This window comes from Rana temporaria, chromosome 1, assembly GCF_905171775.1.
Source record: "Rana temporaria chromosome 1, aRanTem1.1, whole genome shotgun sequence".
NCBI classification, from domain to species: domain Eukaryota; kingdom Metazoa; phylum Chordata; class Amphibia; order Anura; family Ranidae; genus Rana; species Rana temporaria.
In genome coordinates, this window is record NC_053489.1 from 56,360,942 (window position 1) to 56,376,147 (window position 15,206).

General features: G+C 44.2%; 1 protein-coding gene across 2 annotated transcripts in view; it reads left to right on the top strand.

The window, feature by feature from the left end:
- The window catches only part of RAI14 (retinoic acid induced 14), a 264,682-nt gene that overhangs the window by 146,366 nt on the left and 103,110 nt on the right, over nucleotides 1-15,206 (top strand). For both annotated transcript variants that reach the window (XM_040338172.1, XM_040338181.1), the window contains exon 3: nucleotides 2,104-2,234. In XM_040338172.1, coding sequence (XP_040194106.1) covers nucleotides 2,104-2,234 — 131 coding nt within the window. The remainder of the gene's footprint in view (nucleotides 1-2,103; nucleotides 2,235-15,206) is intronic.

Sequence of the window (15,206 nt, forward strand, 5' to 3'; positions counted from 1 at the left end):
TGTCGGACAATTTGAGAGCATGCACAGCCAACATTTGTTGTCGGAAATTCCGACAATTTCCAATGGAGCATTCAGACGGTCAGATTATCCGGATAAACACGTCCGTCGGACAATTGTTGTCGGAATATCCGATCGTGTGTACGGGCCTTTACCTTGTTTATCTACAACTGACCTTACAGGCGCGTTGATTTTACTAACGACAATCAAGTGGTTCACGTTGCAAGGGAAAGTTGCACTTTGTAAGAGAAAGTTCCCTACAGCTTAGTGAATGAGGTCAAAGTCTGCTGACTTCCATCATCCAATCATGTGTAAGCAAAAATGTTGCCGTTTAATTTCCTTGCGTGTGATTGGGTATCCGTTGCAAAGTGACACTTCTCCACATTCAATATGCTCTTGAGAAATTTCCCCTGAAGAGTGCAACTTTCCCTTACAATGTGAACAGGCTATTTGTCTTTAACCACTTAAGGACCGCCTCCTGCACATATACGTTGCCAGAATGGCACGGCTGGGCACAAGCACGTACCTGTACGTCTTCTTTAACTTCCCAGCCGTGGGTCACGGGCCCGCGACTCGGTCCGAAGCTCCGCGGACCCGATCGCCGCTGGAGTTCCTCGATCGGTCCCCGGAGCTGAAGAACGGGGAGAGCTGTGTGTAAACACAGCTTCCCCGTTCTTCACTGTGGCACTGTCATTGATCGTGTGTTCCCTAATATAGGGAAACATGATCAATGACGTCACACGTCCAGCCCCGCCCCCCCACAGTTGGAAACACAGATGAGGTCACACTTAACCCCTTCAGCGCCCCCTAGTGGTTAACTCCCAAACTGCAATTGTAATTTTCACAGTAAACAATGCATTTTTAATTGTGAAAATGACAATGGTCCCAAAAATGTGTCAAAATTGTCCGAAGTGTCCGCCGTAATGTCGCAGTCGCGAAAAAAATCGCTGATCGCCGCCATTAGTAGTAAAAAAATAAATAATTAATAAAAATGCAATAAAATTATCCCCTATTTTGTAAACGCTATAAATTTTGTGCAAACCAATCGATAAACGCTTATTGCGATTTTTTTTTTTTATACCAAAAATAGGTAGAAGAATACGTATCGCCCTAAACTGAGGAAATGTTTTATTTATATATATATATATATGTATATATATATATATATATATGTGTGTGTATATATATAATGTGTGTGTATATATATATATATATAATATATTTTTGGGGGGATATTTATAATAGCAAAAAGTAAAAAATATTGATTTTTTTTCAAAATTGTCGCTCTATTTTTGTTTATAGCGCAAAAAATAAAAACCGCAGAGGTGATCAAATACCACCAAAAGAAAGCTCTATTTGTGGGAAAGAAAAGGACGCCAATTTTGTTTGGGAGCCACTTCGCACTACCGCGCAATTGTCGGTTAAAGCGACGCAGTGCCGAATCGCAAAAACTGGCCAGGTCCTTTACCTGCCTAAAGGTCCGGGTCTTAAGTGGTTAATAAATGAACTCTAAGGAGTGCAGTTTTTTACGTGTGGATCTGTGAAAGCCTTGGATGATTTTCTTTGAAATAGAAGTCCTATTTCTGTAGTTAATGTGTGGCTACCCCCACCTGCTCTATATTTAGGGCAATTGGGCAAATCATTATCCATCATCCGAAGGCAAATATTTTCAGCTCGCAGGATCCTGGTTCCTTCCCGTACACTTTGCTCAGATTCTACGCTTCCGTTACCTTGGAGCCGTCGTGAAACTGATTAAAGAGATTCACTTTATTCTTAATGGTCATTCTTTGTCAGCACATACCAGGCGGCCTATCTCCGGAGACATTCTAAGTTACTAATGCGTAGGAGTTTTTACATTCGGTGCATTATGTACGAGCCGTGATGTTGCGTTGATAAAGGCAAAGCTGCATGCGTTGCACAGGTCTGCTCAGAGCTCGGTCGCTGCCCTCCTAGATCAGAGATGGATTTTCTAAGCTCGGATTTTCCCTTTGTTTTAGGGGTTTGCATGAGGTTCCAGGTATTTTGAGACTTGTACATATCGCTACAGGAACTGGGTTTTTGTCGGCTACATTCATTAATGTTTTTTCTTCTTTTTTTTTTTTGTAGACTAACGAATGGAACAAATACGATGAACGTCTTCTACAAGCCGTGGATCATGGGGAAACGGACAAAGTGTCTGCTCTTCTGGGGAAGAAAGGTGTGGTGGCCACCAAGTTGGACAACGAAGGAAAAACCGCGTAAGTCACAGATCTACTATCCTGACACCTTCAAAATATAGCAAGGCCAAAGTCCTGTACTGGAGGATGGTGTTGCCCAGGGCTTTTTTTCTCAAACAATAGGGGCTGGAACTCAACCACGACCCCCCAAAGCCCCTCCACCCAGACACACCCTCCAAATCAAGGGTTTAACCGCTTAACGACCGCCGCATTTATATGTACGTCCACAGAATGGCACGTACAGGCATATGGGCGTACAGGTACGTCCCCGCCTTTCCGTGGGTCGGGGGTCCGATCAGGACCCCCCCCCCGGTACATGCGGCGGTCGGGGAGCAATCCGGGATGAGGGCGCGGCTATTCGTTTCTAGCTACCCCCTCACGATCGCTCCCAGGAGCTGAAGAACGGGGGAGAGCCGTATGTAAACACGGCTTCCCCGTGCTTCACTGTGGTGGCTGCATCGATCGAGTGATCCTTTTATAGGGAGACACGATCGATGACGTCAGACCTACAGCCACACCCCCCTACAGTTGTAAACACACACTAGGTGAAGCATAACTCCTTCAGCGCCCCCTGTGGTTAACTCCCAAACTGCAACTGTCATTTTCACAATAAACAATGCAATTTAAATTCATTTTTTGCTGTGAAAATGACAATGGTCTCAAAAATGTGTCAAAATTGTCCGACATAATGTCGCAGTCACGAAAAAAATCGCTGCCATTAGTAGTAAAAAAAAAAAATAATAATAATAAAAATGCAATAAAACTATAAACGATTATTGCGATTTTTTTTTTTTTTTTTTTTTTTTTACCAAAAATATGTAGAAGAATACGTATCGGCCTAAACTGAGGAAAAACATTTTTATATATGTTTTTGGGGGATATTTATTATAGCAAAAAGTAAAAAATATTGTATTTTTTTCAAAATTGTCGCTCTATTTTTGTTTATAGTGCAAAAAAAAAAAACCAGAGGTGATCAAATACCACCAAAAGAAAGCTCTATTTGTGGGGGAAAAGAGGACGTCAATTTTGTTTGGGAGCCACGTCGCACGACCGCGCAATTGTCTGTTAAAACGACGCAGTGCCGAATCGCAAAACCTGGCCTGGGCATTTAGCTGCTTAAAGGTCCGGGCTTAAGTGGTTAAAGAGGCATTAAATACCAGGATTGGATTACATACAGAGTGCAGAGTTTAGGGGGGGTTACACACAGAGTGCAGAGCTGTCACTTGTAAACACGGAAACCTGACTTCTGTGTTTACAAGTGATTGTGGTGAGCAGGCACCAAAGGGTCTGAGCCAGAGGTGATGGAACTGAGTTCCATCAAGTTCCCCTTGAAAAAAAGCCCTGTTGTTACCTGATGCATTTTTAATATAACTATCATCACATGCAGTCTTTCTCAACTCAGAGGAACCCTTGAAATAGCTTCCCCGTCTCAGGAAACCCCTGTTAAAAATGACTATAGTAGTCCGTGGGAAGAATGCTCGTTACATTTGTGGTGTATGGGAACAATTGCCTCCTTACAAATCAATCGTATCGGTGGAAACTTATTTGAAAGGCAGAAATTTCCCAGGGAAACCTCTGGAGGAACCCTATGGTTCCATGTAACTCTGGTTGAGAAACCCTGATCCCATGTATGAGGCAAGAACAGTCACATTGGGAGAACTTGGGAATCTTAATTTTTGGAAATCTGTTAAGATAATATCATTTTTTTAGGGACTTCCCAGAAATAAGCCAGCGATGCACTAATGTGTTTCCCCAAAAGTAAGACCTGCCCCGAAAATAAGACCTAGCATCATTTTCCAGGAGGGCTACAATATAAGCCCTACCCCGAAAATAAGCCCTAATTTAGAATGCTTGTAAAATCCTATAATTCACTCTTACAGTAGTATATAATGTACAATGTGTTATTTCTGTAATATAAATGCGGGGAAAAGGGCTCCAGTGGGTGACAGAAGTGCAGAGCTGCGCGGTAACAAAGGTATTTGGCACAATTATATTACAGAAACACACACATTGTACATTATATACTACTGTAATAGAGTGGATTATAGGATTTTACAAAAATTTTAACTCAGTTCACACTGGGGATTCCTGACAGGCAGGGACGGAAAGGGGGAGAGAAGACATTACATTTTAAGACCTACCCCATAGTAATATTCGCATATATTCCATATGTAGTTGGCTTTAAAATGATTCTATTGATTAAACAAAATTCTAAAAAAAGATGTGTACAAAAGGAGAATACTTACCTCTCCAGCTTGCAGCAATGCCTTGCTTCACTTTAGTAGCCATGGCTTCCAACAGCACCTTCAATCCGACACATTTCGGCAGCAATCCTGGGGGGGGGGGGCGGTGGCTTCCATCACGTCTCCCCCTCCTCTGCATCACGGCGGCTTCTGCCATAGTCTCCTCCCTCTTCCTCCTAGGCGACCAATAGGATCACCTGTCCTTTCAGCCAAATTGGTGACGGGTCTCAGGACCGCTTCTTGATTATCTGGGAGGAGGATCAGTGTGACAATAGCGAATAATCATTGGCTATTGTCACACAACTGAGTGGTCTCATTGCGCAGTGCTCTGCGCCCCGAGCTCACCCTTTTTTGAAGCCTATAAGAGCCTCTGGCTCTAATCGCGTGCTTAAAGAAAAAACACACACATGCAATCCATGCGTCCGGTGCCCTGCATGTAGCCTAGGGGCCGTACCCATGGATGTGGGGGGCAGCGACCGCGCGCCCCTAATGGACAGGCCATCACTGGTAATTTTCTAGCAAAAAAATGCTGATGTTTACATGTATAATAGATGTTAGAATTGGTCCTGTATTGAGGTGGTTGGGGATTCATATTAATCTGCATTGAAAGGGAGATCAGGTTGATGCACAAAAACAAAAAAACACAACTTCAGCTCTGTAGGGCTTTCCATGAAAGGATGGTGGCCACCGTACAGAGTTGGCTACTGGAGCAGACCTCTGCATTAGATGAAGGCTGGGATCCCCTATGGCTGGAATCCCTATGCATACCTCCCAACTTTCTGAGATGGGAATGAGGGACACCTATCAGCAAAAGTATGCAAGCATGGGACACCCCCTTGCTACGCCCCCTTAAAGGAGAATTGTACAAAAAAATAAGATTGGTTAAACCCACAAGTGCTTTTTTTACCACTACTATTTCTTTATATTGGCTTTTAGAAATTACAAATGCAGCAATTTAGAAATCAGATTAAAGGTTTAGCGCTGGGAAAAACTTTTTGATAGATAAAAAGTGCATTTTATATACATCTATATAGATCAGACCAAAATGAGGGACAAATGAGGAGAATGAGGGACAGAGGGACATTGCTCCAAATCAGGGACAGTCCCTCGAAATGAGGGACAGTTGGGAGGTATGCCTATGGCTGGGATCCCTATGGCTGGGATCCCTATGGCTGGAATTCCTATGGCTGGAATTCCTATGGCTGGGAACCCTATGGCTGCGATCCCTATGGCTGGGATTCCTATGGCTGGGATTCCTATGGCTGGGATTCCTATGGCTGGGATTCCTATGGCTGCAATCCCTATGGCTGGGATGCCTATGGCTGGGATGCCTATGGCTGGGATGCCTATGGCTGGGATGCCTATGGCTGGGATCCCTATGGCTGGGATCCCTATGGCTGGGATCCCTATGGCTGGGACCCCTATGGCTGCGATCCCCTATGGCTGCGATCCCCTATGGCTGGGATCCTCTATGGCTGGGATCCCTATGGCTAGGATCCCTATGCAGCTCTTACAGACTGTGTTCAGTTACAGAATATTTTGACTAAGAGAACCCGCTTGATCTTTTTGAGGTTTTTGGTTTTGAACATGTTAAGGAATCCGATGTAAACTTTGAACAGATGGACGTCGCTATGCGGTTCAGTTTTTTTTTTTTCCTACCATTCTTAATTCTTAGTGTTCTACGCTAAATAGGGCGTCTCAGTTAAATGTCTCCTTTCTGTTCGCCGACCACAAAAATGTAGCAATCTACTTCATGAAAGGAGTGAAAGGTTCTTTTATTTGAAGGTCTTGTAAAATATTATGAGCGCCTGCAATTCATTTCAGTTGCAGACTGCTCTTAGGGAAAAATAACTGCATGCGTCTCCCAAATGGGCGGACTGGCGATTTTCTGTTCATTCAGGCATGGTTTACTGCGGGTAATACTGTATGTGTACCACCTGCAGAGCGGAGGGGAAGGCATCGTTTTCAATTATATCTTAGAAGAGCCTCAGCATGGGGCAGAGATAGAGACGGCTGAGGGCTGCCTGAGCAAACCTAGAGCTTGGTCCCCTTGTTCAAACTACTAATTGGGAATCCATATATAATGGCTTACATACAGTATATACAGTATAGAGTATACACATGTATATAGTCACAATGAGACCCCACTCTACTTCCTGGTCAGTTGGTCTCCATCAGGTGATTCCAAAATGTCTACTGGCAATATCCAGCACCCTATTGTCTCCAGCTTTACCCATTAGTAGCAACACTGGCATCCCTTTATCCAACAACTTGAATGGAACCAATTTCATGCTACAGCCTTGAAGCTGAATTTGAGGAAAGCAGCTAAATACAAATATATGAACTACATACAAGGGAGCTGTTTCGTTTTTTACCAAATTATTTGAAATTCTGTGTGTCTAGTCCTGAGTTTTGGGTCTTTCAGAGGGGTGGCAGCATTGGTGGGCACAGCCCATTGCAGTGGTCTCCAAACTGTGTCCCTTTGCTTGTTTTTATCCAGCCCGTGGGGCACTACAGTATTTCATCCACTGGTGCCAACAATAGGGATGATTACACTCACTGAGGCCAATGAAAGGGTTCAATTTCTTCCAATGACGCCAACGATGGGGCCCTAGTCCTCCCGCTGGCGCCAACGATGGGGCCCTAGTCCTCCCGCTGGCGCCAACGATGGGGCCCTAGTCCTCCCGCTGGCGCCAACGATGGGGCCTTTTCCACTCCACAGGCTACAATCCGGCCCTCCTAAAGTCTGAAGGACTGTAAACTGGTCCTTTCTTTAGAAAGTTTGGAGACCCTGGTCTATTGCATTATGCCGCGTACACACGATAATTTTTCAGGCATTAAAAAAAAAAAAACGTTTTTAAAAACGTCATTTAAAATGATCGTGTGTGGGCTACACATCATTTTTCGGCTTCTGAAAAACTACAAAAAAAAATTCGAACATCCTGCATTTTTTAACGTCGTTTTAAAAAATTTCGTTTTTCGGGTTGTAAAAAATGGTCGTGTGTGGGCTAAACGACGTTTTAAACCCGCGCATGCTCAGAAGCAAGTTATGAGATGGGAGCTCTCGTTCAGGTAAAACTACCGTTAATAATGGAGTAAGCTCATTCATCACGCTGTAACAGACAGAAAAGCGCGAATCGTCTTTTACTCACACGGAATCGGCTAAAGCAGCCCAAAGGCGAATAGAACTTCCCCTTCAGAGTGCCGTCGTACGTGTTGTACGTCACCGCGTTTTGTTCATCTTTTTTTTTTTTTTTAACGATGGTGTGTGGGCAACATAGTTTTTAATGATGATGTTGGAAAAATGTCGTTTTTTGGACATGATGAAAAACAAAGTTTTTTTTTTCATGCCGAAAAATGATCGTGTGTACGCGGCATTAGAGCACAGAGACACATGCATGTATATCAGCAGAGAAGTGATTGGTGTCAGTAGAGCACAGATTGGTGTCAGTAGGGCAGTAAACGGTGTCAGTAGTTATTGGTATTTTTTTTTTTATTTTTTTTTTCAATACTATTTTAAATGTATTTAAAAAAAAATTTAGCAGCTTTATTATGGGGCTTTGCAGAAATATCAAGGGTCTATGTCTCACTTTTGACACAGAGAAATAAACTGAGGACAGAGTTTCCACAGTCCCTTTCTCTGCAGCCTGCAGTAACCAAAGTTTACTATGCTTCAGTTGGGAATGAATACCGGAGCGATCAGTACAGATCTCTCACTGTGTTCATTCAGAAAACAAAGGGTCGGTTAATTAAATATTTACCAGCCCCTTTCCTTATCCTGAGAGGAGATGAGGGAAGCTGGCAGCATTGCAGGGGGGAGACAGGCAGCAAGGGGAATCGGCCCCAGACAGGATGATTAGGGTGTGCCCAGGCACAACCGCCACACCCTGTGTGCACTCCTATGGGCGGTAGTGTCTACTGTCCACTTTTCAGACCCAATGGGTTGAACAAAAGAAAATCAATCGATTCCCCCATCCACACATACAAGGTGGATGGGAGAATCCCTTCCAAGATGCTATTGTATTCTGACTGCGAGGAGAGTTCCCCACTGTCGGAATACACTCATCAGCACCACCGGCTATGCCCAACGGCACTGATTGAGTGACATTTTTTAAACAGGCTGGTTGTACAGAAGTCGATCAGCCCAGCCTTTCCATAAATGGATTGAAATGCGGTCAGTACCTGCTGAAACAATTCCATTTCTATTTATCTATGGCCGGCTTAATTGCGTCAAATTTGTTTTTGACCAGAGTGACAAGGAAATTCAAAGGAGTAGAATGGAAGGGGCGTGTACGCAGATTTACGCCTAGAATGTGTAAATCAGCGAGATACGCCTATTCACGGACGTACGCTTGCCCGTCGCAGTAAAGATACGCCGTTTACTTAAGGCGTTTTCAGGCCTAAAGATATTCCACCAAAAAGATGGCGCAGCCAATGTTAAGTATGGACGTCGGAACCGCATCAAATTTTAAAAATGTTACGTTGTTTGCGTAAGTCATCCGTGAATGGGGCTGGGCGTAATTTACGTACACGTCAAAACCAATAAGTCTTTGCGGCATAATTTGGAGCATGCGCACTGGGATATGTCCACGGACGGCGCATGCGCCGTTCGTTAAAAACGTCAATCGCGTCGGGTCACAATTCATTAGCAAAAAAACACGCCCACCTCTTCACAATTTGAATTAGGCGTGCTTAGGCCGGCACATTTACGTTACGCCGCCGTAACTTAGGACGCAAGTGCTTTGTGAATACAGCACTTGCCTCTCTAACTTACGGCGGCGTAGCGTATATGAGATACGCTACGCCTGCCTAACGTTAGGCGCGTCTTTTTGAATCCAGCTAAATATTTTTAAGCACTTTTCAAATGACAGGCCATCGAAATATACTAAGAATTTCCGTACAAATTTTCTCACTAGTAGATTTTCGAACAAATATTTGTAGAAGTATTTGTAAGAACATTTGTATGAAAATTCTCATCAGTACATTTGATGACTTAACCACTTAAGGACCGAGCCTCTTTTTTCAGACTCAGTGTTTACAAGTTAACATTTTATTTATTTTTTTGCTAGAAAATTACATAGAACCCCCAAACATTATTCATTTTTTTTCTAACGCCCTAGAGAATAAAATGGTGGTCAATTGCAATACTTTTTGTTACACCGTATTTGCGCAACGGTCCTACAAGCGCACTTTAAAAATAAAAAAAATCACTTTTTTTAAATAAATAAGACAACAGTAAAGTTAGCCCAATTTTTTTATATTATGAAAGATAATGTTACATCGAGTAAATTGATACCCAACATGTCACGCTTCAAAATTGCGCCCGGAATGGCGACTCAATAGATCTCAATAGGCGACGTTTAAAAAATTCTACAGGTTGCATGTTTTGAGTTACAGAGGAAGTCTAGGGCTAGAATTATTGCTCTCTCTAACGATTGCGGCGATACCGCACATCTGTGGTTTGAACACCGTTTTCATATGTGTTCGCTTCAGCACACAAGCTCATCGGGACGGGGCACTTGAAAGAAAAAAAAAATCTTATTGATTTTACTTAATTTGACTTATTTTTACACTGTTTTTAAAAAAACACTGAGTCTGGAAAAAAAGCATGACAGGTCCTCTTAAATTTGAGATCAGGGGTCAAAAAGACCCCAGATCTCATATTTGGATTTAAATGCAATAAAAAAATGTCCCTTTAAGAGGTTTGGGCAGAAGTGACGTTTAAGGCGGGTGGGGGCCATCTCCCCCCCCCCCCCCACTCATATCCATACCTAGCCAGAGACAGGACCCGAGTGCCTCCATTGCTACCGACGGCTCGAGTAAGCGACGGAGGGCGAGGGGGGGGCCCTCTCCCGCTGCCGATAACGGGAATCTTACAGCGAATCCGCCGCAGAGACCACCATTATCGTAAACTGGACCGCTCACTGAAAAGATGGATACCTGGGTTATGGCAGCAGCTGCTGCCATTACTGAGATATCCATCTTCAAAATGCCGACGTATATATACAGTGGGTGGTCGGTCGTTTAATGTCATTCAAAAGTTCTTCAAAAAACATTTGCTTTTAACATTCACTTTTGGAGTGAATGGACCTTCCCAAACAAAAAACACTACTGTTAGGGCCCTTTCACACGTATGGATCCCGTGAGGATCTGTTCATTTAACACCCGCTTGCTCAGCTGGGATCGCTCTGTTGAGCCCCGCTGAGCCGGTGTTCTAACAGTATGGGTTGAACTGCGCATGCGCAATTGGAGATCACAGAAATGTCCGAGACTCAGGACCGATCCGCCCCATAGGCTCACTATACAAGCCGCTTAGGGCCCCTCAAATTACTATAGGCCCCGCCTGGTGAGAAGTAATTTTCGGCCCCTACAAGATGCAATTTCTGACAGCAGAACACCCCCTTCCCCCCGCTTCCCAACTTTAATCTTTATTGTGACATGTCACTGTCGGCAGCGCCCCCCGCTTCTCAACTTTAATGTGACATGTCATTTTGCTTAGGGCCCCAGGGAGGTCAGGATTGGCACTGCCGAGACTTAACATCTGTTCCGTCAGCTGTTCTTGGAGCATTCACAGTTAACAGGCCGCTCGCTCCCGATGCTTGTCCACGACGGTCGCTGTATCAGATGGGGGACCCATCTCGATAGAACAGCGCTGGCTGTGCTCACAGCAATACAGCAAGGGGCAGATGGTTAAAAAAATCACTGCTCAAAAATATACCCCGCCCCCTCATAAAAACCATCTGCCCCTTGCTGTATTGCTGTTCTATCGAGATGTCCAACCTGTAAAAAATCACTGCTCAATAATACACCAGCCCCTTTATAAAAACCATCCGCCCCTTGCTGTATTGCTGTTCTATCGAGATGTCCAACCTGTAAAAAAATCACTGCTCAATAATACACCAGCCCCATGCTGTATTGCTGTGAGCGCGGTCAGCGCTGTTCAATCGAGATGGGTTCCCCATCTGATAGAGCGAGCACCGTCGATAAGCATCGGGAGCGAGCGTCCTAACTGCGCATGGTCAAACTACAGCTGACGGAACAGATGTTCAGTCTTGGAGATTTACGTGATGTCAGACTGCGCATGCGATAGGGGACCCAGAATGATAGGACACCGGCAGATGAGAGTGTGCAGGGACCGCCCTGTCAGATCTCCGCTCTCCTCTATGGAAGGGATCGGATGAACACAGACCGTCTGCCCATGTTCATCCGATCCACTGACGATCCTCCGTCTGCAGAATCGGAGCATAGCGGACAGCGATGAGACTTTACTATCTAGAGCAGGGGTCTCCAAACTTTTTAAACAAAGGGCCAGTTTATTGTCCTTTAGACTTTAGGAAGGCCAGATTGTGGCCAGCATTGAGAATAAATATGGCCTTTAGGATTGGTGGTCAATAGGAGGGGTAGTGCCCCTATTAATAGGAGGAATAGTATCCCATCATTGGGATAAAGAGTGCCCCATTGTTGCTGTCAGTTGGAGGAATAGTGTCTCCTATCAGTGGAAGGAATAGTGTCCCAAGGGCCGGATAGAAGCTGGCAAAGGGCCACATCTGGCCCTCGGGCCGCAGTTTGGAGACCCCTGATCTAGAGGAAGTAAAAGTCGTAACAAGGCTCATCCTCTGACATCCGCAATCCCTTAGGGATACGTGTATGTCCGTATTACATCCGAAAACGCATGGGTGAAATACGGACATACTGTCCACAAGCGTGAAATGGGCCTGATGCTGCGTACACACGATTATTTTTCAGCGTGAAAAAAAACGTGTTTTTTAAAAAACTTAATTTAAATTGATCGTGTGTGGGCTAAAACGGTGAAAAAAACCTGCGCATGCTCAGAAGCAAGTTCTGAGACGAGAGCGCTCGTTATGGTAAAACTAGCGTTCATAATGGAGTAAGCACATTCATCACGCTGTAACAGACAAAAAAGCGCGAATCGTCTTTTACTAACACGGAATCAGCTAAAGCAGCCCAAAGGCGAATGAAACTTCCCCTTTATAGTGCCGTCGTACGTGTTGTACGTCACCGCGCTTTGCTAGAGCATTTTTTTTAAAACGATGGTGTGTAGGCAACGTCGTTTTAATGATGAAGTTGGGAAAACGTCGTTTTTTAGACATGCTGAAAAACGTTTTCTTTCATGCTGAAAAATGATCGTGTGTACGCGGCATTAGAGATTCGCTCTTTCGAGGGGAAAAAAATATTTCCATCCTGTTTCTTTAAACTTTTCTGTCACTGCAGTACAAAACGGATGTCGATTTGACCCCACTGACAATTAGAAAGTCGAAGGAATGTTCTTAAAACTAGGACTTTCCAACCAGATTCTACCAGTGTACAGCCAGCTCTAGAGGCTTCCATGGAGTCACGTCTGATATGTGGTGTCAGATCTCCACCTACTCAATGTGACGTTGACTTGGTGTTTCCGGTATCCAGCTGGTAATCGCTGCAGCACCCATTACTGATGAGCCTTGTTTCCAGGAATGTGCGCGATAGGACTATAGACAAGGGGCCGGATTCAGAAAGAAATGCCTATCTTTAGGCGGGCGTAGCGTATCTCAGATACACTACGCCGCCGTAACTTAGAGCGGCAGGTCCCGTATTCGCAAAGAACTTGCGCTCTAAGTTACGGCGGCGTAGTGTAAATGGGCCGGCGTAAGCCCGCCTAATTCAAACTAGGCTGGTAGTGGGCGTGTTGTATGTTAATGACTCGTGACCCCACGTAAATGAAGCGCTTAACCGGTTAACGCCCGCCCACTGTATATATACGTCCTCTTTTTAAAGATGGATATCTCGGTAACGGCAGCAGCTGCTGCCACAACCAAGGTATCCATCTCTTCAGTGGGCGGGCATGTAAACGATAACGGCGGTCTCCGCGGCGGATTCGCCGCTAGATCGCCGTTATCGGTGGCGGGAGAGGGCCCCCCCTTCCGCCGCTCTCCCGCGCCCTCCGCTGCTTACCGTAGCCGCGGAGGAGATCGGGTGCTGCTGCCTGATCAGTGAGGACTCGAGTGAGGGCAAGATGGCCCCCACCCGTCCTCATAGCTTTGCTGGGCGGAAGTGACGTTGAAACGTCAGTCCCGCCCAGCGTCTTAAAGAGACAATTTTTTTGTTGTAATTTTTTTCAATGACAAAATTTTCATTTTTTTTTTCTTTTTTTGCATTGAAGTCTAAATATAAGATCTGAGGTCTTTTTGACCCCAGATCTCATATTTAAGAGGACCTGTCATGCTTTTTTCTATTACAAGGGATGTTTACATTCCTTGTAATAGGAATAAAAGTGATACATTTTTTATTTTATTTTTATTTCAGTGTAAAAAATTATAAAATCAATAAAAATAAATAAAACAAAAATAAAATGTTTTAAAGCGCCCCGTCCCGACGAGCTCGCACGCAGAAGCGAACGCATACGCAAATAGCGCCCGCATATGAAAACGGTGTTCAAACCACACAAGTGAGGTATCGCCGCGATCGTTAGAGCGAGAGCAATAATTCTAGCCCTAGACCTACTCTGTAACTCAAAAAATGCAACCTATAGAATTTTTTAAACGTCGCCTATCGAGATTTTTATGGGTAAAAGTTTGACGCCATGCCACGAGCGGGCGCAATTTTAAAGTGTGACATGTTGGGTATCATTTTACTCAGCGTAACATTATCTTTCACAATATATAAAAAAATTTGGCCAAATTTATTGTTGTCTTATTTTTTAATTCAAAAAAGTGATTTTTTTCCAAAAAAAGTGTGCTTGTAAGACCGCTGCGCAAATACGGTGTGACAAAAAGTATTGCGATGACCGTAATTTTATTCTCTAGGGTGTTAGAAAAAAATATATATATAATTTTTGGGGGTTTTAAGCAATTTTCTAGCAAAAAAAACAGTTTTAGTCTTGTAAACTCTGAATCTGAAAAACAGGCTTAAGTGGTTAACGAACGGCGCATGCGCGCACATGCTCAGTATCACGTCGAATTGTCTCCGTAAATTACGCCCGCTCAATGCTTAGTCGACGTGAACGTAACCTACGCACAGCCCCATTCACGGACGACTTACGCAAACTACGTAAAACGTGTAAAATTATACGCTGTTCCGACGTCCATACTTAACATTGGCTACGCCTCATAAAGCAGGGGTAACTTTACGCCGGTCAGACGCCTTACGTAAACAACATATATTGATACGCCGGGCGCAACTACGTTCGTGAATCGTCGTATCTTACTCATTTGCATATTTTTTTAATGGGAACGCCGAATGCGTCCAGCGTAACTATGCGACCACGATACGCCGGCGTAGGCAAGTTGCGTCGGTCGGCTGAAGCCATGTTTTCAGGCGTATCTAGCTTTGTGAATCGGCGTAAAGATGCGACGGCGCACATTTTAAATTACAGCGGCGTATCTGGAGGTACGCCGCCGTATCTCCTTTCTGAATCCGGCCCAAGATGTCCGCCTTGGTACTATGAGTCATTAGACAGGATGATGACTGACACATCTTCAGTGTCTATGGGATTGGAGCCAGAAGAATGGAAGTAACACTTTAGCACTACTAGAGCATTGAGCAGAGTACAAGGGAAGAGCTATGCAGAGGAGGCTTCTATAAATGTCGTTACATCTCTCAAGTGTTCTTTGGAAGTGTAGAAACAAGAATTTCACTCCAGGCTAAAACCGATCATTGCGGGACACACTTCTTCTGTTCACTGAAACATTGCATACTACAGTTAAAGTGGTTGTAAAGGTTCCTTTTAAAAAAATAAAATAAAATAGCAAATGTT